Genomic DNA, 24,689 nt, shown 5'->3' with positions numbered 1-24,689 from the left:
CTTTTCTCCGTAACTACAAATCATTTGCCCTTAATTATTAGGTTGATTTTTTCAAAAATAACAGCTTCGTTGACATACTTTATAAACCTGTATTAGAGTCCTATGGTTGCCGCAACAAATTACCACAGCAAATTGTCACAACAGAAACTTATTGTAGTCCTGGAGGCCTGAAGTCTGAAATCAGGTGTCAGCAAGGCCACACTCTGCCTGGAGGCTCTGGTGGAGGATGCCTCCGTCTGCGGTGACTCGGCTGCTGACATTCTTAGGCTCTCTTGCTTTGGGGTCACATCACTCCATAGGTCTCCACATTGCCCCCCCCCCGTGTGTGTGTCAAATGCCCTTCTCTTATAAGGGCATTTGTTATTGAATATAGGGCCCTCCTGGGTAATCCAGGATGATCAACAGTCTCATCTCAAGATCCTTAGCTTAGTTACATCTGCAAAGGCCCTTTTCCTCAGTAAGGTAACTTTCACAGGTTCCGGGGATCAGGATATGAATGTAACTTTTTTGGGGCCACTGTTCAAAAATACTGTACAACTCAATGATTTTTAATATAGTCACAGAATTGTGCATTCCTTACCACTATCAATTTTACAACATTTTCTTCACCCCCAAACGAACACTGTTTGCTACCCATTAGCAGTCACTCCCCATTTCCCCCCTCTTAAGCAATCACTAATCTACTTTCTGTTTCTATGAATTTGCCTGGTCTGGACATTTCATGTAAGTAGAGGCATACAATATGTGGCCTTTTGTGTCTGGCGGCTTACACTTGACATAATGTTTTCAAGGTTCAGCCATGCTGTAGCATGCATCAAATGCCCTGTTATTTTTATCTGTTGCTTAGATGTGCCACAATTGATTTATCTATTCATTAGTTGATGGACATTTGGGTTGTTTCTACTTCTGGGCTGTTATATGTAATGCTGCTGTGAATATTGGTATACAGAGTTTTGGGTGATGTATGTTTCTCTCTTGGGCATATACCTAGGGATAGAATTGCTGGGTTTATGGGAACCTTTTCAGGACCTGCCAGACAGTTTTCCGAGGTGGCTGCGCCGTCTTAGAGTCTCACCAGCAGTGATGTGGGCTCCTGTTTCTCCTGATTCGGTTTTATTGTCTTCTTTTCTTTGGTTCTGTGGTCAGTTCTGCCTTTTCTGATAACCTCCTCACTAAGGTTGGCAGAAGAGTATTTCCATTCCACTTCTGTTAGTGTCATAATTTTGAAGAAATGAAAGGTGATCAGTTCTTATCTACTCTTAAATATATTTATTTTTGGTTTTACCCTACTTCCCAGAAACTTAGTTTAAAGCAAAAATTTTTTTCGATGCCTCTCTCCAAATAAACCATTTTAGCTCCCGAAACCCCAGAAGTCCTAGGTCAGCTGTAACCTTGATGAAGGCGGGCACCTTATCTTTGGCTTTTTCTTGTAAACTTTGTATGCAGCCTCTGAGGACTGTCCGATAAGTCTTAAATGAGAATGTGATTGTTGTCTCATGTGTAAAAGGGTTTACTGTTTTACAGGCTGAGTGATTTTTCTGAATTATGTACACATTTCTGGTGGCCTAACAACTTTGTTATTGTTTTTAATGTGCAGATGAACAGGAGACCGAAGATGTGGCGGAAGAATGTAAAGAATCTTAAGCAAAGACCTGCTGGGATATGCTTTAAGAAAGTTGGTAAACTAAGTTAAATTATACCTTTTCTGATTCTTTGAATTCAACAGACCATTCCTCAAATAATGATTTTAATATTTGGACACTCTCTCTCTGGAATGCATTTCTTTGATAGTTTTGAGACTTGCGGTATTATGGTTTTCTTTATTGAAATTCCTGGGAAAATTGTTTTTTATTGCTAATCTCTCAACATCGGGGATACATTATAGAAACCAACATTTTTTTGTATATGTGCTGTTTTAAAACTAGTCGACGTACTGATTGTTCTGTATTTGATTTTATGTGTTACAACCTTAACTGTGATTCAGGCAGATTTAATCACTATGAATGTTTGTTTTTGGCCCGGACTTTCCTTCTTTCCTCCAATCTAATGCCTGTTAAGTACAACTTGCCATAGGAATAAATGAATTTGCTCAACAGAGCAATGCTAAGGTAGGCTTGACTATCTTATTAGCAATGATACTTTTCTCTAGCAGGAGTTTGAATTATTTGATATATTACTTTAAGTTTGTTATCTTTTAGAGTTTATCTTTTAGAATGCAGCAAATAAAGATCAGCTACTTTAAAAATACCTCATGGTTCTATTATAAGAGAGAGAGTGTGTCTAGTTACAAGTCAGTAACCTGGATTCATGAGAAAATTTCATGCCAACACTCCATAGGATGAATTGGTGTTAGAACCAGAAGTCCAATTTATTTTTTATTAAAAAAAATGAGCTGGCTGTTGTGCTGCCTTTGAAAAAATTTGGGGTAATGTATATGTAGCATTATTATTTTTTGCTTGCATTATTTTTTTTTTTTAAATCTGAAAAACAGATATCCATAGTTATTCAATAATTTTCCAGAACTCCAGTGAGTGGAGGGATTATGAAAGTTAGTAAAATGACATATGTGAATTTTAAAGCATTTAGCCTCATGTAATAGACACAAATTCACCTCGAGAGAGGCCATATAAATATGTTGTAGAGAGCCTGGGTTCTGGAGCCAGAGATATCCGTTTTCAGATCCCAAATTGCATTTAGTTGATATGTACCCTTGGCGGCGGTTTCCTAATATCTCTGAGTCTTAGTCTTCTCATGTGTGAAATGGTTAAATCAGATAACGCATATAAAGCTCTTAGGATAATGCTTGGCATATGGCATACATTTCACAAATGTCAGTTATGACACTGCCCATGATGGCAAAATTGTTCAGTGCTGGAATCCAAATTTCACAAACATTGTTATTCTTTTATGTAATATTCTCTTAAACCGACAGCCACATGGACACAGCGGGGGTGGTAGATACTGTGTGCACTGTATGGATTCTCTGTTAGTTTGGAAATACAGGCTTTCTTCCTCCGCCACTGACTCAGTCCTTTAAGCCTCCTCCCCTACCGGAGCCTTCTTCATCAGGTCGAGCCTACCTCAGATACGAGTTGTCTTCCACTTGCAAATGACACAAACCCAGTTCAGACAGATGTGAGCAAAGGGTTATGTAATTGGGATGTCAGCAGTTGGGATAATGGTAGTGATTGCTTACACCAAATTTTCTTGATTTTTTAGAGTGAAGAATTCTGTAGCTACTGTTTTCAGAGCACTCGCCACACACTTTTAAAGCATCTCCACAACATGCAATTGCGTTGCTCACCCAGTGCCGTCATTCACGGGTTAGAAAAGTAGGTGGGAGAATTTATATGCTTCAATCCTGTTTGCCTTTGTTTTTTGTTTTTTTTTGAGTTAGATTTTGAAAAGCATTCAATGAATGACATTAATAAAATGCAACATTGTGTCCTTTATGGGAGCTCCTTCTCTTCTGTATTTTTAATGTGGCAGACTAATTTGTTCTTTTATTCCACAAATCCAGCAAGTGTGTATTTTGAGCTGAGAACTCAGTCTTAAATTGTATGGAAACCGTGAATGTTAACCATATGTACTGGGATCTCTTTCTGGGTATGCCATACTGATTAGAGAATGGAATTTATCCATACCTCACAACAGAAAGCCAGTCGAGAACAAATAAACGTGGATACGGTAAGTATAAATATAAATTTCCATATGATTTATTGTTGTTCCTTGTACATAAGAAACAGTAATATACAACTTACACTGCTTTAGAATGTAAAATGGATAAAATGTACAAAAAAAAGCACATTCCTAGAAAAAGGTATTGGCAAATAGTAAAAACTGGGGGTGGGGCAAGCAAAAAACAAATCAAAAACAAAACAAAACCCAACAATTCTTCAATTCAGTGTGCAAACATTTTATAAAAATAGAAATACTAACTCTACAGGCAGTATTTCCTGATAAATTATTTAAATAGCGTATCTACACAATCTGAGATATCTATTCCAATGGCAATGAGAAAATAATTTATAAAAATAAAGCAATGGTATACAAGATGATAGAAAAAAACATAACTTTCAGAAAATGTATTTAACATTTCCATGCTGTTTCCTTACCGGGAATACTTTTCTGCAAAGGATTTTTATACTATGTACAACTGACTTTTTTAGGTACTACAGTAGCTTTAAGTTTGTTAGACACTTAAACTCTTTCTGCTTGAGCCAAAATTCTTTACTCAGTCACACAACAATGAGGTAATATTTGTATATAAGTTTCACCTTTGTCATTTTTTTTTTTTCTTTTGGAAAAATGAAAAAATAGTAAGCGTAGATGCTTTTCTTCTCCCTGGAAATAGGCACAAGGGGTGGGGTAAGACAGTATCAAAGGCCTCATGGCTTTCTTTGCTATCTAAAAACACTTGCAAATGGACAACCAGCTAATTCCACTGGAAAAGACAAAGAAAAAAAAATCCCAAATCATTGAAGCACAAAGTGAAGAGCAGCTGCTTTGCCAATTTCCCTTGTGCCCCTTTCTTGCCAGAGATTTGCTGATAAAGCTCAACTGCTTGCTCTCGCTTTCCACACGAAACCTAGGTTCCAGGTAGAACAGAGTTAATAAATAATCTGTATTTACAATCTTACAGTCACGAAGACTCAACAAAGATGACATGGGTAGTCCTTACGCATCTTCCTGTTCCATGAAGTCTTTCAGACAGGTTCTCGAGTAGGTAAAAAATAAATATTTTACATTGTAAAGTGTAAAAAAACCAAAACTACAGTCTAGAAAACTCCATGATATTCAGGAAAAAAGAGAGAAAAGGAATGTTTTAGTTAAGTTGATACATTTGTGCCTTTCTAACCATAGAAATACAAGCATGGCTGCCCCTCCCTTGGGAGGCAGCCTGGTGCTCACTGAGATGGTAGGTTTTACTCTCCTGCTACGTCTACACAAGCTACATCTGGAATAAAGCCAATTCCAGCGTAACCAGGCAGTGGCAGCCAGCACTGCCTCACACGCTAGTTAAATTCTGCCTCCCCATTCTGGTCACTACATGTGACGGGGAAGGGGTGGGGATCCATGAGGAAGTCCAGCCGTCAGTCTGTCCCTCCCTCCCTCCCCTGCTTCTGTTTAAGTGCCACTCAGCTAACACCGGTCAGCATCATGAAATCCAGCAAGTCTTTCAATCCCCTGAAAATGGTTCAGTACCGAACGTGTAACAGTTCCTCCGTATTTTCCTCACACAATCACCCCTTGGGTACGTGCCCTCCCCTCAGGGCTTTGGCCCCTGCTCCCCCCATTCCCGAGGGAGTAGTCAGGAGTGGTTTGGTTGCCAATTCTAGTGAGTCCTCCCCTCTCTCACGTGCCCAAAAGCACTCCTGAGTCCACTGCTCAGATGGCTTCGCAACAGCGGCCTGCTCTGGCAAAAGCTGGGTGGAGTGGGCACCTTCCAACCGAAGCAGGCGGACGCTTCTGCTTTTCCCAAGAGCGAACCAAAGTAACTGTTTATATTCTTGGAAGATTCACTTCTCATTCAGAGGCTGAATGCTGAGTCTGATTTGGATAATTGCATTTTCTTGAGTCAAGTCACATGTTTTAGGAGTTCACACTGACGCAAGCAGAGAAAAAGGCAGGCAGGGAGGAGTGATCCTGGGGGTTTTCTTAAGCCCATAGTTCCAGAAGGTGCAATGCCAGCATTGGTTATGATCAGTCCTTTGATCAATAGTTTGAAGATTAGGAATCTGTTAAATAAACAAACACAAATATATAAATAAAAACTCATAAAAGCACTGTCATCTTAATATCGGCTAATGAATTGACAATCTAAGTAGAGCTCTACTTTTATAATGACAAAAGCATAATTTAAGATGATCAGTTTATAAAATTAAATGTTAATGTGTTTGAACACTGTTGCTAGGAGACGGACACAGCATGACCTTGCAGAACTTAGGCTATGCTCTCTAAGGCCTTCGATGTTTAAAGTTTAGAGTGCTTTATATTAAACACTCAGACTCAAAGACTGTATCAATTTAAATATTTTTTGAGTAAAATTAACCATTTTTTTCACACTCTAATTGACCTTGTTGGCATGAGGCTTTGTCCCAGTAAACATTTATGAAGCATTCAGTTATTTTAGTAGGCCCAATGCTGGACCCATGAGATTAAGTAACCACTGAGTGAATGAGAAAGAAGAAAACACAGCTAAGGTTAGCGGTGAACATTAACATGCCAGTATGAAGGCGATACTCTTTCCCTTCCTGCAGAACAGGGCAAGTGGTGAAAGACAACTTGTGCCGCAGCGGCACAGATACAACTACGAGGAGTGAGGCAGGGACACATGTCAGGTGTTAAGTACTATTCGTGTGGCCTGAGCTGTGTAGGAGCTTGTCTGCAGTTTACCTTCACACCGTGTAGGAAGAGCACAGAGATTACTAAGCAAATTAACACCGTTAACAAGGCTCAGGGCTTCACAAGCCACAGTTCACAGGCCTTATTTCCTTTTTATCACTGTGTCTTCAACAGCAAACTACAGATAACCCTGTCTGTACAACAGTCTTTAAATCAGACTCTCCCATAACTGGCATCTCGATGTTAGTCTGAACCGGAGACATCAACCGTCCATTCGCTGTCATGTTGCTCCTACCTCTGCATTCGTATTTCAGGTCGGAGAAGAACACCATTTCCTGAGAGAAGACAAACAGCCCTAGCCGCCCGCCAGCGTAGGTTTTGTCGTAGATGGGTCCCGAGTCAGCCATGATCTTCTTCCCCTCATACATCACCACTCTGCAGGGAGACAGGAAATCTCGTTAGCGACACCCCTATGCTCTGGTCTCTTCCTCGCTGCCCACCATTGTGGCTGTCGGTGGAATTTAATCAGGGCCATCTTACCGGATGAAACCAGTCTTGGGCCTGTGGCTGAGACGCCATCTGTAGGCGGTGAAATCTTTCCAGCCTATGTGACGAGGGTCGTGCCACAGGGTGCGCACCTGTAGGACAAGGGAAAGGGAAGGTTGAAACACAGCTCCGTGACAAAAAGACTTATATTTCATTCCATAAGAAACAGTGCTCGAAGGGTAAGGCTGGCCCAAGTTAGAGGGGTGACGTAGGATTTTCCTAAGGCCTTTCATTTGCTGTGTGCCCTTGAGCACATGTAAAGCAGAGACGGGAAGGGAAGGGAAGGGGCCTTCTTGTGGGAAGAGGCTGGAACTGCCTGCGGATCTGAAGGGTAGCCAGTTAGGGTGCCTCTCAGACACAGTTGTGGTTTTACAGAGCAGATATTAATGCTGCACTGCCGCGGGGACCGTGGTGTCTGAGGCCCCCCGAGCCCTGGTCACAGCACAGCACCCCAGCGCTAGCCCAGCAGCCGTGGTCCCTACCTGGCCGGGGGTGTTTCCCGTGTGCCACAGGGCGTTCCGCAGGTGCTCGCCAGGCCCTGTGGTGGAGTTCACGACTTTCACGGAAAGGCCCGAGTACCCCTGAGCCCGTGTGGGGTTGGTGTCCCAGTAGGTCTGGGTGATCTGCTTCCACATCACAACATAGAAGCGGCTGCTGGACTGGTAGCCAAACACGAAGCCGGCGTAGTCGTCGTCCCTTTCGGTGTTGATGAAGAAGGTGCCACTGAAGTCCACGGCATTGAACTCGTCATAGCCTGGGAGGGGAGGCCAGACCCAGGTTAACACGGCAGCTGCCAGAAGCTTCTCCATTCCGCTCCCGGACACCCTTAGTACCCACAGGGCCACACGCACTACCCGCTTTTATATTTGCTTCTTTCCCAGTATGCAGTAGCCTTCGGTTCAAAGGACCCCCTACTCACCTATAGCGAGTCCAGGGTCACAGTTGACAGTCTGGACGAGTTCTTTACCCTGATGGCGTACCACCCAGTTAGGGTCGTTCTGCGACGTCCCTTTGGGATCTAGAGGAATCATCTGGAATCGGCGGAAATCAGTCTCACTGATATCAACGTTCTCAGGACAGATGTCATCGATGTCTGGCACGCTGTCATGGTCAAAATCATCTTTGCAAGCGTCACCTCGACCGTCACCTAAGGTCAAAAAGGCAAGGAGAGTTCAGTGAAATTCTGAAATACTATTATTACTGGTGTCAGAAACTCGCTATCTTTTCAAAGTTGGCATTTAGTCCCTTCACCCTCTTGAACGCATTCATCTTTGTTTTTATGTCCTCAATCTAGAGAGCATGGTTTCAGGTACTCTGGAAAGTGGCTCTGCCAACTCACCATCAGAGTCCTTCTGGTCAGGATTGGGCACGAGTCTGCAGTTGTCCCTGTCATCAGGAATGCCGTCATTGTCATCATCGTGGTCACAGGCATCTCCCTTGCCGTCTTTGTCGTGGTCAGCCTGGTTGGCGTTGGGCACATAGGGACAGTTGTCCAGGTTGTTCTGGTGGCCATCTTCATCAATATCCTGATTGTTGTCACAGGTATCCCCAATGCGGTCCGAGTCAGAGTCAAGCTGAAGGGGAGAAACGGAGGGTAAACGGAAGTATAAGTTATTAATGTTACTGATAACATGGAAGAGTCTCCAATGTTTGATGTGGCCAGTGGAGTTTCAAGTCTAAATGCTACTGCCAAAAGACAGTAATATTAACAAATTTTAAGTTTTTCTTCCTTGAACCTTGTTTTTTATATGAAAATTTTAAAAGGGATATTGAAGAGTTTTTAAAAAATATAAAACATTCTAAATAAAATTAAATAGAAGGCATTATTTAGTCACTAAGGATGAAATGCAATGTTAACTGCTTCTACCTTAATGTTAAATGAAACTCTTTGGGTATATTTTGGTTATTTTTCCATTGAAGGGTTTCAAGTGTAAGTTTGTTGACATGTCAACTTCTACTGTAGGCCATTAAGTCATGGAAACATGGCACTTTTTTGTGTACAGTGGGTAATTCATATGGCAGGGATCAATTAGTTTCTTTTATTTTTAGGTATTTGGTTTTATACATCTAGTCCATAAGGACTGTCATCTGTTGGCTCAGGTAAAGTCAAAACTATATTTCTCAGAGTCCTTTTACATTATCCAGCATGCATGGGATGCTTGAAGATTATTTATACACAAACTGGAATTTTTCTTGCCAGTACTGATGCCTGAATTTTGTTATAAAATTTAACCACAGTCTGAGGAACCAAAAACTCATCCAGGGAAGTTAAATGACTTTGAAGAGGTTTAATTTACGGTAAGACCCAATCTCAAAATATGACTCTCAATGCCATTTGGTGAGCAAACCTCTCTCAGGTCATTCACACTTTCCCATTATGGCCCCAAAGTGCCTTATCCTATTGCCTTTGTTTTACAGGACCTCATAAGAAGGAACTAGGAGGAAAAACCTAGGTTTCTCATATCTTGAGTCTTATAAAAATATTCCCATTTTTTAAAAGCTGGTTTCTCAATTTCCAGAACAATGCATTTTAGAAAAAAAGTTCCTTAACTTTTGTCCCTAGGAAATAATGATGGGCATTTGCACAAGAAAAGAAATCCTTTCAGACATGGAAACTGTCTGTCTGATGTCAATCTGTAGACTTCCTGGTCCGGGCAGACAGTGATATTTGTGTGCAATGCCAAGTGCTTTTGATGAATGATAAGGAAACAGTGATTTCTCCAGTTTGGGGGAGGTAGTTTTAGTTTGATGATTTTCTTCCAGTTGGATTATATCATTAGCCATGGAAATGGTTATTTTGCTTAAGGATATTTCTTTCATCTCTTAGTCTTAAATATGAGTAATATACAAGAGTTGTCAGTTACAGATTCCTACTTTGTATAATCTATCTTAATGGTACATCATGCTGAACAAGTCATGTAGACCTTTTGTACAAGACAAGATTGAAGCTACAAGACTGTCATGCTAAAGATCTGTGGGACTCAGGCAAACTGTTTACATAAAAATATTATGCCTGGCTGCCAGACCACTGAGAGCCACGGTAATGAAAGTGTCTGCAGTATTTTTTGGAGGCCTAGAAAAGGATATTCCAATACTTTACTGAAAGATTTTGAAAGGAGTCCACCTACCTGATCCGGATTATGTTCCAGAGGGCAGTTGTCACACTGATCTCCAACCCCATCCATGTCGGTGTCCTTCTGGTCCACGTTGTAGACATACTGGCAGTTGTCTCGTTCATTGAGGATACCTGCAGAGAACAGGGGACAAACAAAAGCTGAAATCTCTGCCTCGGCTGTTTCAACCAAACTGCATGCTTAACAGCCAGGGTTGGAGAACCATCATTCGGAAGTTGAGCACGGTCACCATCCTCTACGGGCCTGCTGGAGTCGGGGCGCGCCTTACCGTCCCCATCAATGTCTGCAGCACAGGCATCTCCTTCCCCGTTGTTGTCTGTGTCAGCCTGATCTGGGTTGTGGTTGTAGGGGCAGTTATCACAGCGGTCTCCCACATCATCTCTGTCATAGTCATACTGGGCTGGGTTATAATGGAATGGACAGTTGTCCTGTAAAGAGAAGAAATGGAACATTTTACAACATTGTCTGTGTAACCAGCTGAAAGCTCAAACCATATGCGTAGTACATATAAAACTGCAAAAATCTGCAACAGTTATCTTTTACCAAGTGGATATACTGATCAAGCATTCAGTATAAAATGATCACTGCAAAAGTTAAAAACCAGGGCATAATGAATGAGAAATGGATTCCTGCTGGTTGTAAGTCAGCGAGATGTAAATACAACCTCATCTCAGTTCTCAATAGGCCCAAAGTAAATTTTACTCTAATTTAGGTAAAACATTTGAAATAAATCTGGGGAGCAAAGTGTCACTTGTGTATATATGGACTATCTTGCTCAAATGGGGTGAGGGAAGGTTGGGATGAAAACCAAAACCCTCATTTAAAAATTCTCTTGGCAACACGTATGTCCTCAAACTACTGAAACATAATGAAAATTTTCCAATTATCCTGTGTGTGTTGGTATATTTTTCCTTATAACTCCAAGTTCTTAAAAGCATTTCAGGCTATCACTGAATAGAAAAGATAAAAGAGGAATGGAAAACATTTGTTTTTACCCTATCATCTGGAATCTTGTCATTGTCATCGTCGTCATCGCAGGCATCGCCGATTCCATCCTTGTCATAGTCTTCCTGCCCTGAGTTGGGAAGGTTGGGGCAGTTATCCTGCAAAGAGAAGGCGCATGTTACAGCTGCGGTCCGCGTGTCCTTCGCTCAGCTTGTGCACGAGACAACCGAAGCTACTCTGTAACAACCTGTATTTTTTACAGGAAGGCAAAAAATTTAAACCTTTTCTTGGAGTATATATATAGACTTCATAAGCGCTGCAGGCTTCGTACAGGCTGGGAACACAAGCCATAGTCTGGCATCTGGTAGAGAAGCGCACATCTCTTTGAACAAACTACTGGACTATGGGACACAAGTGCCAAAGGGCCACCACACGGACGGTCTTGGCACCAGGTGCTTTACTATTATTGAGAATTAACACTGCTCTGCCTTCGGGTGACCTAATCTCTCATTTGCATTTTCAAACTTCAAGCATTTAAAATGCCCTCTCCTGTTCTTTGGACAAGGGTGACGCGCCCTCTTTCTGGAGGCACGTGAGGGGAGCTGGTCGTACCTTTTTGCAGTGGTAGGTTGCGTTGGCCACGCACACCAGGTCCTCGTTGGGCCAGCCGTCCAGGTCCGTGTCCTCCCCGCAGATGATGCCGTTGCCTGCGTAGCCGGGCTTGCACTCACAGCGGTACATGGGGTCGCTGTAATGGCCCAGGTAGTTGCACTTGGCGTTCTTGTTGCAGTCGTGCGTTCCATCTGTGCATGGGTTGCGAGGCTTGCACACCTGAGGGGACAACATCCTGATGTGAACACAGAGCCTTCAAGGGTCCCCAGGTACTGCAGAGGCAAGAACCCAGATCCTCGTCATCTCATCTCCGAACAGATGGGCTCCCTGGGGAAGGGCGTGGGTTACTTCTGCCATTCCCCACCCTCCCCGCAGATGTCCGGGTTATAGGGTAACATCGCTCTCTGCGTGTTTTTCCTGAAATCGCTCAGCTCCATGGGCTCACAACTTGCTCCAGAGCAGCATTTCAAATATCATGGATGGACTGTCCCTCCGCTGCTGGATTTACAGTGGAGTTTCCAACCATGATTCTAAAAGCCGAATTGTGCATTCACCCTCTCCCTGGTTTTTGTGAAGGGGCTGAAATTAAATTCCCCCCTCTTCTAGTTGTTTCTGTCAAGGACACCCTCCTCCGTGCTGGTGTGCCACTCTGGCTACTGTACCTGCTTGTTGGCAGTGGCCTGCTCCACGCCCCGGCCGAAGGGCTGCGGGCCCGTGAAGCGCGGCGGGCAGGGCAGGCAGTTGTAGCCGGGGTCTGTGTTCTCGCACCTGTGCTCTCCGTTGTGGTTGAAGCAGGCGTCGGGCACTAGTTTGCACTATGGAAGAAACAACGGTTGCTTAATGTTTAGAAAACTGCTGCAGGAAATGAGTAGGACAGGTTCACTGCTCTCCTAGATACAGTAGCTCTCAGCCATCAGTTTCTCACCTCATCAACATCTGTGCAGTGGATGCCATTCCCACCGTAGCCAGGGGGACAAGCACCGCATTTCCAGCTGCCGTCGGGGTAGCTAGTACACTTGGTCCCAGCGAAGCAGGGATTGGACAGGCATCCATCTGAGACAAGAGAGACAGGGAAACGGTTGGTCTCAGCTGCTGCTAACTGCCACACCAGTCACTTAAAGTACCATACAGTGTAAAATACCGTAGGGTCTATGTAACTGATAACTTGAGGTTATGCTGTCCATCTGGCATTGAGAACAATTAAACCACTCAGGACCACTCAAAGCCAAAACTCCCTTGAATGCTGACCATGGCAGTCAATTAAAAGAAACCCCAAGGGCGGTTTTGTCCCAGGCTATGTGACTCACCAATGGGACAGTCTTGCTTGTTGCAGATCTGGTTTTCTGTCACATCACCAACGCAGTCCTTGCCGCCAAACTGGGGTGTGGGGTTGTTGCAGAGTCGGCTGCGTGTCTGCACCCCTCCTCCACAGGTGACAGAGCAGATGTCCCACGGTGACCAGGGACCCCAGCCTCCATTGACTGTAAAAAAGCAAACCACATGCAGAAGTTAAGGTCCATTTCAAACACCTTACTTGCCACAGAAGACTTTCCTAAGTTTGTTCAAGAAACCGCTGCTACCCCGACACATGGAGAATGTTTTGAAATGGTTTTCTTTCTGTTTTTCATTAAAAGAAGCTGCTGAGTATGTAGGAATTTGTTTGTTTCTCTAGAAAGTAACCTTTTCCCCTCCACAATCCACTGAACAGATAGGTCAGATGCCAGGCAACCAGCTGGGCAGAGCCGGCGCTCGGGGCTCAGGCCTCAGCCGGGCAGTGTGCTCACACTCACCAGGGCAGGCATCTCTCTGGCAGGCTTTGGTCTCCCGAGCTTCGCCTTCACAAGGTTTCCCATTCATCTGGGGGCTGGGAGAGTTGCAGAGCCGGATCCTTGTGATCACACCATCGCCACACGTGACAGAACAGGACGACCATGGGGACCAGTGGCTCCAGCCACCATCCTGTTTAACTAAAGTACAAAGCTGATGGTTACAGGGTGCGTACCATGAGCCAACCTCTGTGCTAACTGCTTTAAATGCATTATCTAAATAAATTCCTCAAAATAACCCTATGGAGAACTATTATCCCCATTTGCAGATGAAGAGTCTCAGGGAGAGTAAACAGTGCTCAAGAGTATTCAGGTAGATGATCTAGAGAGTCTAGAACCTGTGCTCTTAACCTCTAGGCTCTGGAGTTGCTCTTGGTGATGACAAGGACAGGTCAGTTCTCCGCATTCCCAAGCGGCCAAGATACTTACATCTCTTATCACACTCCTGAATGTGGCAGGTCCGCGTCTGCACGGAGGAGCCCTCGCATCGGTTGTTGAGGCTGTCACAGGAGCGGCCACGCTGCTGAATCCCGTTGCCACATGTTGCAGAGCAGGAGGTCCACTCAGACCACGGGGACCAGCCATCATCCGCAGAGTCACTGGCTGCAGAGGAAACAGGTTCACTTACTGTGTGATCAGTAAAACTGTTCTTTAGACTGCTCTGTTCAGGACTTGCTTCCCTTGCCAGAGAGGAAAGCAATATATTTCTTAGGCCAACAGCAAAGTAGTTTATCCCAGGTCACGACGGGTTCTGCATAGGGCTAAGAATGCTCTGCTTGGCCCAGCACAGCTCCGCCCCTCGCAGTGTGCTCTCCTACTCATCTGTGCCTTCTTTCCCCCCTCTCTGCATTTGAAATGAGTTGCCCCTTCCTGACTTAAGGTCTCTGGCAGGCATTTCCAGTCTCAGGCTTCCAGGAACACCAGAGTTTTAGGCAGCTTACAGGAGTCACTTCTGATTTTTAAGGGAGCCACAGACCATGTGTTTGACAGGTGAGCTGAAGGCAGCTCAGCTGCTGCTGGCTCTGGGCACCAACTCGACCATGTGGCTCATCGGTGTCGCTCCTCTCACCTTAGCATTCGGGGCCTTCTCTGCACATATTTTTACAAGAGGAGAATGTATTTGTTTACTTTGCGCCCAGGCACCCTGACTACAGTCACACCTAGCTGTATCAGACATAAGATAGAGAACTTGTTTTCTCTTGCCATCAGTTGGAAGTTTTCCTAGCAACCCCTGATTCAAGTTCAAAACTCCGCCAGTCTCCAGCTAGCTTTGTTCTCTTTAACCCGCACCCGAAGTGAACACTGAACAGAAACAGACATGCAAATGGTGAGCACAGTGCCAGGATCGCGAACACGATCCTCGGATGGGACCGGTTAGCCTGAGCTGGGACCAGTGTGTGTAGGTGTTGGGGTGTGTGCAGGGCAAGCGCTACTTCCCTGTTTTAATTCTTATCTTAGTTGTGATGAATCACTTTTATGACTTGTACCTACTACATTCAATATTGTCTCAGCACAGTGATTAATTTATACTAGCAACAAAAACCAGGGATACGGTGCCATGAACAATGTTAGTTTCTTACTTCTTTTAGTGCCCTAACTTAACTCAAACTGCTGTTACTTTCTTAGGCCTCTTATTCTTGCAGATAAATTAGGTAGAACTTTTAGGCCCAATTAAGTCCAATGATTGCACTATAGCTCAACTATAGCTCATCAGTTTTTCTGATGAATGGATTTTTCTTAACTCCAGGCCATAAGGCCAAATTCTAGAAGCAGTCAACTTGGAGTTATTGGTGCTACAAATTTGTCTCTCTTTTCCTCAGAATATACAATCGGGATCAATAAGCTATACCAAGATTATGATTGCCCATAGCATAATCCAGGGGGTAATTAAGATTCAGTCATAATGAAGTTTTGGGCTCTGTACAGCAAACAAGCCACCAGTTAACCAGATGCTGCAGCAAAAAGCTGAATGAAAACAGGTGATGGAAGTGCTGGGGTTCCAGTGTTGTGCTCGGCTGTCCAGGGTTTGTGTAGAATTGACCTCGTCACTGAGGAATGGCCATGTAGTTTTAGGAACTTACGCCAACACCGTGGGCAGCATTCTCCATCAGGAACCGTGGCATTGGAGCAGGGCATAATGGGGCAGGACACTTTTTTGCAGATAGTAACAGAGTTCTGCAGGGCAAGAGGGAGGAAGAAATGGGTTACTAAACATATTGCAAGCAGACCTTTACATCCTATAACATTTCACTTCCAAGGTGAATGGTCAGGGCTATACTCTACTGGGATGATTTTAATAGGTCTGTCTAATTTGCAGCCACCAGTATTGTAGACACGGTTCTAGTGCTAGTTACTTGTCACTCCATTCCTTGGAGAATTCTTTCTTAATCGCTACTTAGTCAATGGTGGATGTTACCACATGAAGAATTTATCCAAAGGGAATCACCAATTATCATAACCAAATCTATTAATCTGCATCTGAAATTGAACTCATAAAACTCGGTACTTTTAAATTTAAAAATTATCTCTCTGGGAAAAAGAAGATTAATGAACATATTTTTTCCCCTCATGGACAGATCTGGCTTTATATTATATTGCAGAAGAATGGGAATTTAATACAGATGGCTCCAAAATCGAGCAATTCATGATTTGTATTTAAGCTTGCCTTTGCTCAATGAGCCAGATAAACCCCCATACTCACCTGCCACTGGGGAGAGCTAGAGTGACACACACACTGCAGGCAGGGCCATCTGAGCTAAGGGGACAGTTACATCCTAACAATGCCAGGCTGAGTTATTTGAACAGCCAGTACTGTATTAAAAGAATTTCCTTGTCATAGCTGAATACAAATCAGGGTTGGGGGAAAAAAGGACATTCCAACCAGGTGTTATTTACCTGACATTCAACACTAGGTCTTTGAAATAAAGCAGGTAAATTATTCAGATGTCTTAGATTTGTTCTTTTAGATACTAAGCCTGGGGTATAATTAAGACTTTGAAAAACTTTCTGAGAGTTAAAGAAGATTTTATAGATGTCATAATTGCATCTTACACACACACACACACACACACACACACACACACACACTCTGGTATCAGGCCATGGAACATAAAAAGAGCTTGTGTGGCCAACTGGGTATTTCCCCAGAGACTGTGGCTTCAAACACATGCTATTGATTTGTATTTCGGTGTGTAAAGAGCCCTTACCTGACAGCGACACTCAGTGCAGCTGTCAACAGTCCATTCCTCATTATTTCTGTACTGAACTCCATTGTGGTAGCAGAGGGGAGGCTTCCTCAGCTCAATGGCCAACTCTTTGTTCTCTTCAGTCTAAAAGAGGGAGAAAGGTCATTAGTGTCCAATCTCATTTTCAGTCATTTGGGATCATACTAAAGGCTAAACCTTCAGGGGCTCATGCTAAAGGGCTGAGGGTGGAGGCCACTGACCACTTTGCGGATGCTGTCCTGAAGCGTGGTCACGATGGTGCGCAGGCCCCTGAGCTCCAGGACCATGCTGGACAGCTCATCACAAGAGATGCCGCAGATGGCTTGCAGATCCTTTGTCTTATGGCCAATATAGTTAGTGCGGATGGCAGGGCTGGAACCGTTCACCACGTTGTTGTCAAGGGTGAGAAGGACATTGGTAGCTGCCAAGGAACAAACAAACATAATGAGAAAAATAACAGAAGATGCTCTCACCAGAGTTCCTAGTTGTAAAAGACAGTTCATTTGGGGCAAGGGATGCAGGTAGAGGGGATCTGTGTGTGGAATAGCTTCTAAGGTCACTTTTATATACCTCTTACCTGGGTTACCCAGGGTAATTTACACACAACCAACATTGCTTAAGTTTCTCGGCTTGTTTTGGGTGGAATTCCCCCAGGTACCTTAAAAAAATAAAAGGGTACTCACAGCTGGAGCAGCCTTTGTTCCTGAGGATGTCTTCTGGTGTGGTTCCAAAGACAAACCTCACATTCTGCAGCACCCCCTGTGGGCAAAGGACACATGTTACTTGTAGAGCGCTGGGGAGAGGGACGTGGGAGGCAGAGACTGCTTACGCTAGGAAAAGCGCACAATAGATGCTCTAGAAGTTTGAGAGAGCTCCCTTTTAAGATCACCATGTCAAAATAACACACCAACATAAACTGCCAAACAACTTCAAAATCTTAACTGTGTCTTCTGCCAAGTCTTCAGTATTTTACAAAGAATTCAGTTATCAGCCTACTTGGGTACACAGGAAATGGAATCTGATACTACAGCTGAAGATATAATGACACTTTTCAGTGTCAAAGAGTTAAATGTGGGCGTTTCAAAGCGACAGTTGCAAAAACCTAGAAGTTTAAGCAAAGAAGAGGCTGCAGCAGCAAATCACTACTTTAACCTTTTATCTGAGACCAGCTATATCCCCATGAGAGATCAAATAGCAAAGTGGTATTTATTCTGTTTGAACCAAGCATCCAATTTCACGCAATATTACAGTTGGTTGAATGCATCTGAAATAAGTTACTTTCTTGAGAAGAGTATAAGGAGTACCTAAAGCTTGAACAGGCTTGTTATAGGAAAACCATTTATTTCCTTTGGTGGCTTTCAAAGTGTAGTCCCCAGAACACCCCCACCAGCATCAACCTCACCTGGAACTTGTTAGAAATGCAAATTATCAGGCCCCAGCCCAGATCTACTGAATCTGAAACCCTGGGGGTGGGGTGCAGCAATATGCGTTTTGACAAGCCTTCCAGGACATTCTGAAGCTCTCTAAAGTTTAAGAACCACTGCTTTAGTCCACAGGCAGTATTTTCTGTACTGGGACTCCTGCCTCTCCTGCTAGAGCCCTCCTGACAGATCAGCTGGCCAGTAGACAACCCCACAGGCCAGGAATTGGAGAAGAGACCTCACCTGGAAATTGTCGTTGACACTCCCTTTTGCGATGCGCAGTCTGGCAATGCTGGCCAGGTCCCTGGTGAAGATGCTTTGAATGGGGACGTCTAGCTCAGCATTCTCCATCTTCTCACAGTCGATGTACAGCTGGGCCCTGTCCTCCTGCACAAACAGGGTGATGCTCTTCCACTGGCCCGTGGCCAGGAGTGCTTCTTCCACTGACACCACATGCTGCTTGCCCTGTACGGTCAGGCTCAGGTCCAGGGTGCTCGCTTTGCCATTGGAGACCACGCTGAAGACGTGGCCAGAGTGGTCTTTCCGCTCCACCGCCAGCAGTGTGCCTCTGGTCTTCTTCATCTGCCTCAGAGAGGCCAGGAGGAGAAAGCCTTTCTCTGCCCGCACAGCATCCACTAGGTCTTGGAATTTGTCATCAGGCACAGGGGGGATCAGGTTGGCATCCTCGATGCGGAAGGCTGGGCTGGAAGGGTCAGGACCCTTCACCAATCGGCGTCCAGAGCCCTTGCGGGCAGCCCCGGTGAGTTCAAAGAGGTCGAACACGCTGTTGTCTCCCCCAGACTCTGTTAGGAGCGGGACACACTGTGAGCTTTCTAGACAGGGGCCAGGGCTTGGGGGCTCAGCTCTGAGGGCTGGGGCCAGAGGGACTGTGAAAATCACTGGAAGAGCTGGGAAACACCCTGGGCAGAGGGAACCTGCATCCTGACGGTCAGTCAGGGCTCAGGGAGAGACAGCTGGGAGAGGAGAGCTGGGAGGGAGGCACACCTGGGGTAACCAGCACCTCCTCATCTTCCCTCCCCCTCAAAGGCATTATATAGACTCACCTGGAATGCGGCTGGAGCCACAGGCATGCAACAGGAACAGGACACTGAGTCCCCAGGTGAGCCCCATGATGGAGCTGTTTGTGTCCAGCAGGGAGCCTGCAGCAGAAGCAGAGCCAGGGTTAGAGATGGCAAAGCAGGTAGACTGGGCAAAAAGTGGGGGCTGGGCATGGGGCCAGGTCCCTGGGGATCCCCTCTTGGCCCCACGTTTGCTGGAATGAAGGGGAACAGAATTTACTTTGGAGAGGGCATCAGGAAGAAAGTGAGAGTTGAAGGCAAGAGTTTGTGGTTTTAAAGTTTGTGTGTGGGAGCAAAACCCAACGATGTGGGGGGTTTCCTTGGGAAGTCGAGGGTAAACAGCAGGAACAGGAGATGTATTTGGGGGGTTGTGGGGAGGGCATGGGGAAGTGGACTCTTCTCTAGAGAACTGATAGAAAGATTTAGGGGGGACTTAGAGAATAGAAGAAAATATTGGGGTGCCCCGAGGAGTGGTTTGTGAACCCCAAGGCTGGAGAAGATGGCTCTGGATCTCTTCCACGAGAAGAGACACTCCCAGCGGCTGGGAGGGACAGAATGGGGTCCGAAGTCTCTGAGGGGCTGGAGCCTCGGAGCCCGAGGCTGGATGGCCCGGGCAGCGTGGGTCCTGCGGCCGCCCGGAGACCCCCTACCTGTGTGCACACGGGCCGGGCGCGGCGGCGCGGCGCGGGGGCAGCGACGGGCGCCGAGTCCTGCAGAGCGCGGGGCGCCCGGGGAGGCGGCGGAGGCCGGAGTCGGAGGCCGGCAGTCGGAGGCTGCGCTGGGAGGTTCGCGGGAGCCCGGACTCGCCGGCTGGCTGCGCTGGAGCGATTGGCGAGGCGGCCGAGCCGCGCGCTTTTAAAGCGGCGCTCGCATTCCTGGGCCTGCAGGTGGCCAATGGGAGGCGGCGGGGCAGGAAGCGGGAGGGGGGCCAGTCTGGGTTCCTCTCTCCGCCCCCCGCCGCTCGCCTCACAACTTTCCAGCTAGAAAGTGAAGGGAGAGGCGGGGGTTGGGGTTGAAGAGCCCTGGAACTTCTCAGAAAACGAGGTGCCCGCCCACGCGTCCTTGGCGCGCGCAGGCTCGGCGCTCTGGCTCTTGCGCCACGCCAGCCGATGCGCTCAGGGCGAGCATCCCGACCAGCGACGGTCACCCGTCCAAGGCCAGTAGGGGGCTTCCAGACAAACCCGGCTCCCCGGCCCGCTGGTAAAAAACAAAAAAAGCCCGAGGGGGTAAATGGGAACCAAGAGAGAACCATTGATTAAAGAAGCTCCCTCGTATGTGCTTGGTACTTGTTGGTGGGTACTTGCTGGATGGGTACTTGTTGGTGGGTACTTGTTGGGTGGGTACTTCCCACCCATCCCGGTGGGAAGGGGTACACCGCGCGCCTGCCCCCGCCTGCCCCCCGCCTGGCCCTCTAGGGGAGGCGAGCGCGGCGTGGCGCCGGCTGGCACGGGGGGCACGGCGCTCGCGCCCTCGCGGACCGTCGGGGCGCACTTTCTGCGGAGCCAGACTCCCGCATCCTCGCGAAAAGTCGCTTCCCCCAATTGCTACGGCGCGTACGCGGCTTGCCGCTGGGGGGCGGTGTGCGTATTCTGATCAAGGGGACCTGTGAGGGCAACTTCTTTCTAGTCAGGAATGCTAAGGAAGCTTACTCTATCCAGTTCCCTCAAGCCAGAATTGAAATTGTGTCTTGAAAAACAGTTTTTGTGCCCACTCGTGCTTCTTAACGTGACTCCTGGTTGGAGGATTTGCAGAACCATCTGGCCCCAGAGTCTTAAACTATTTAGAGGACAGACTCATAGAGTCATAAATTGCCCCCTGCCTATTATTTTATTTCCTTTTTTTCCTCCCTAAACGTTCTTTTCATTTTTCGGCCTCTGAAACCGAGGTGTGGGTTACATTTCTGTGGGTTCACCAATTGCCGTGAGCGCTGCCACTTAAAGCTCCTGTCATTGGAAGTCTGGTCTCCAAGCCACTGTCCCAAGCCAGCATGACTCCAGCTGCCTGGAATTCCATTCATCTCTTTGGGCTGGGATGTCCAGCAGCCACACTTCCCCTGCTGTGGTCCCCTGGCCTTGAGACACAGGGCATAGGTAGGAACTTTATCAAATAAGGATCCCAGCCACAGGCTGGGAAAGCCCTGGGGTTCACCTCCCTTCTCGGCACTCACACCTGGCAGGACTCCTAATTGCTGGAAACACCCACGAGTTTACATTCATCAAACAGCAATTTCACTTTTTGTGTGTGGGAGTGTTGTGTGACAAGGTGCATGTGTGTGTGTGGATTTTGGAGTGAGTGTTTCCCAGTTGCTCAATATACATTAAGTACTTCTAGAAGATGACCAGTATGTTCCTAAGACACATGTTTATTGGTTGCTTAAGTAATCACTAAAGCTGACAGTCAGAGAGATTTCACATGTTGAGGGACAGAAATAAAAGGCTCTATCAGATGATTAGTCAAATCAGATTCCTGTCGTGGAAGTCATAGGTGATGACTCATCCAAACAGATCTGAAGATTCCAGAGTCAGCAGACGTACATGCCCCTCCTCTTCTTTCTCCTTCCTGAGCATCCTGTTCACTCCTTGAAAGGTAATTATTTTTGTTACATGCTACTAATTTATCATGATACTAGGTACTTAGGAACAGTTTTTGGCCCCCTGCTCCTTTGGCACACTTGCTTATTTTATGCAGGTCAGCTGAGGGCTTGAGGTCCACAAGAGGTCCACAAAAACAGAGCACATCTCTCCTTTTGTAAAAGGATCATCTCCTTTGCCTGATCCCCGTGGATGGTGTAGAAGCTCACTGGACAACGCCTTCAACCTAGCCACTTTCCTGACTAAGTGATGGTAGGAATTCCTCTGGAGTTTTTTTGGAACTTAACTTTCAACAAAACAAGGAGAAAAACTTTAACTTTCTACATGCTTTACAAATAGGAAGGTGACCCATATGGCAGCAGGAAAGAGCTTTCTTATTAGAGAAAGCTAATAGTTACAGGAGCTATTTCATGAAGGCCTTCCCCAAGCCAGGACACCCCAGTTGTTCTGGTGGAAAAAGACCACAGTGGAGGGGTCTCTGGGCAGCTGCTAGGAGCTCGCCTACATTGCTGGTTGATGTGTGCTGAAAATATGCCCCAGAAACCTCGATACCTCTGAACACTTTGCGTGAAGCAGGAATGGGAAAAGGGGAAGGAAAACTGATACCTTTGATGCTGGGGATATTGTCCCTCATGTGTGTGTGTGTGTGTGTGTGTGTGTTTCCTTAACCTACAAATGCTGGGATTTCAGGCCAACAATCTGACATGGACGCAAGTGCTGGGCCTTCCAGGGAGAGGGTCCGGTGCTCTCCTTGCCAAGTTGCCATTTTTGAGGATTACTTATTTAAAATAAAATTGTAAGGCAGGTGGCATTTTGCTGTAGGGTTTCCTTTTTCCAAGTTCCTCTAATTGGACATGGGCTTGACCTAAGAACATTGCCAGTAAATAGGAGGAAAGGACTGTCAGTAACAGCTAGTTTAAAAATTGTGTATGATTAAGGAGAGCAAGATAATTGAGGAAAAAATTTTGTTTATCTAGCAAAGAACAGCAAGGTGGGTTGTGGTTGTATGTAGGGATTTAAAAACGTGTTGGACATGTTCAGCATTGGAAAATTTCTTAGAAATGAGCAGCAATGAAAATTTGTCGTATTTTAGAATAGGCCCAAATCACAGCATCTTTAAAATGAAGACAACATAAATTCATTCCCCCTGACTAGTTTCCCTAGATCATGGTTGCAAGTCGTTCAGCTGCTTTCATGGTCAGAGCCAGAGGGAAGTTACCAACAGATTTTTGGGGTGGATGAGGTGATTGACTCCCAAACATTGCCCCTTCCTACAGAACTAAAGCAGTACACTCAGGGAATTGATCTCAGTGGGAAAGGGGTAGGACTATTGGTTTAAGGGTAACTGCCTTTTCTACTACCATCTCTTGCTCTCCAACTAGTGATTGATTTTCAATTAGCATGTGACCCAATTCTGGCCAATGAAAGGTTTGCTGAAAGTTTCTGGGAAAACTCCTTTCTTATTATTTTTTTTTTTTTAAAAAAGAGCCATGTGAAATGAGCCTTTCTCTCGCTCCCTTTGCACAGAACAAGAATGCTGGTAACTGCTGTTTGGTGCGGTTGGCCACTAGGGGAGCCCAGCCCAGCGCGTGAGCATTGTTGGAGAAAGAAGAGCAGAGTGATGGAAAGAACCTCTATGCTACACCACATTTTTGAGCTGTTAAATCTACCAACCCCAAAGGCCATTGCACCTCGAGATTTTTTGCGTATATGCTTATTATTTAATCCAATTTGTTTCCTGTTACTAAGAGCCACAAACATCAGAATTCATGCGGCTCCCCTTTTCCTCTGCCTAGATAGCCTTCCACCCATCCTTTGTTTGAATCTCTTCTGATTTCTGTAGGAAAAGAAAACCAAGAATGGGTCATAACATTAAAATGTTTTAAAGAGTCTTCATTTAGATCATTGAAGTGCTTCCCAGAAAAGTTGCACCATTCTCTTTCCTCCCTGTCCCTTTGCCAGCAGACTCCAGTCCCAAACACTCTTCACTGCTGCCTGGTGAGCGAGCCTTTCTTCAGGCTTCACCCTGTCTTTGTGTCCCTCTCCTGGGTGCACAAAGAAAACACAATCTGGCATGAGCTGATCCAGCATGCAGGCGCTGGGAAATCCACTTGCTGGGAAGGGGAGGGTCTGGGGGCAAGAAGATGGAAACAGGAGATGGCGGGAACTCAGCCTGGGCCCAGAAGTGGAAGTGGGGAGATGAGCACGGAAGGGAAGGGAGGGCAGGGACAACAGCCTCTTAATGTGTGCTGACGATAAACCCCAGCTGTCTTTGATAAGAGACCGTTAGTGCTCCGGATTGGGAGGAAGAGTTACTTGCTGTTGATGATGGAAAACCTTGTGCTTGAGGGCAACCTCTCTGATTATTCAAGTTTTTTTTTTTTAAGCTTTAATGAGGTATAATTGACAAATAAAATCATAAGATACTGAAAGTGTATAACGTGATGAGTTGATGTATGCGAATGTTGTGAAAAAATTCCTTCCATTGGGTGAATTAGCACATCCAGCACCTCACACATTTACTTTCTATTTTCTGGTGAGAACACTTTAGTTCTATCGGAACAAGTTTTGGTTGTACATTATGGGGCTACCAACTGAAGTCACCGTGTTAGGCATTTGATCCTCAAACCTTGTTCCCTAACTTTTATGCTTTGCCAGCTTGTGTCCCTCTGGGGCACCATTAGTGTGGGCCGGTTTGGGTTTCGGTGCATAAACTTTTTCTTTTCAAGTGTTTGTCACCTCACAAGATGGTCACACATTGAAAAGGAGCCTTATAAAAAGGGGAGGGGCTGGGAAATTATCAGTGTGACTTAACTTGATGAGTCCCAATCACACTTTCTATTTCCCAGTTTCTTCTTTCTCCACCAGGGCTTCAAATTTCTCCAAAAAAAAAAAAAGAAAACTTAACCTAGGAAAGCCATCTAGTCCAACCACTCAGTGAATAGTTGAAGCAGTTGGTTCAAAGA

The 24,689-nt window shown here is 45.6% G+C and overlaps 2 protein-coding genes across 3 annotated transcripts in view; one reads left to right on the top strand and one right to left on the bottom strand.

Annotated features, from left to right (window-relative positions):
- FSIP1 (fibrous sheath interacting protein 1) overlaps positions 1 to 3,701 on the top strand; it is a 147,806-nt gene extending 144,105 nt beyond the window's left edge. The window contains exons 12-13 of one of the 2 annotated variants that reach the window (XM_081144043.1): positions 1,598 to 1,675; positions 3,220 to 3,296. In XM_081144043.1, coding sequence (XP_081000169.1) covers positions 1,598 to 1,644 — 47 coding nt within the window. In that variant the 3' untranslated portion in view covers positions 1,645 to 1,675; positions 3,220 to 3,296. Of the gene's footprint in view, positions 1 to 1,597 lie in introns of both variants that reach the window. The other variant, XM_081144042.1, reaches the window with a different exon arrangement.
- THBS1 (thrombospondin 1) lies at positions 3,701 to 19,956 on the bottom strand. The gene is made up of 22 exons (XM_081144028.1): positions 19,783 to 19,956; positions 19,118 to 19,213; positions 18,297 to 18,856; positions 17,316 to 17,391; positions 16,854 to 17,053; positions 16,615 to 16,737; positions 15,490 to 15,583; positions 13,838 to 14,011; positions 13,373 to 13,549; positions 12,890 to 13,063; positions 12,508 to 12,635; positions 12,245 to 12,397; positions 11,583 to 11,801; positions 11,021 to 11,128; positions 10,294 to 10,453; positions 10,020 to 10,138; positions 8,231 to 8,465; positions 7,811 to 8,038; positions 7,374 to 7,645; positions 6,886 to 6,983; positions 6,641 to 6,780; positions 3,701 to 5,738 (listed from the first exon to the last, which is right to left on the bottom strand). The coding sequence occupies exons 2-22, from the start codon at positions 19,182 to 19,184 to the stop codon at positions 5,731 to 5,733; spliced, it is 3,513 nt and encodes a 1,170-aa protein (XP_081000154.1). The 5' UTR covers positions 19,185 to 19,213; positions 19,783 to 19,956; the 3' UTR covers positions 3,701 to 5,730.
- Positions 19,957 to 24,689: the final 4,733 nt, after the last annotated feature.

This window comes from Miniopterus schreibersii (assembly GCF_964146895.1).
Source record: "Miniopterus schreibersii genome assembly, chromosome: 1".
Taxonomy (NCBI): Eukaryota; Metazoa; Chordata; class Mammalia; order Chiroptera; family Miniopteridae; genus Miniopterus; species Miniopterus schreibersii.
This window is presented reverse-complemented; position numbering and strand designations above follow the sequence as displayed.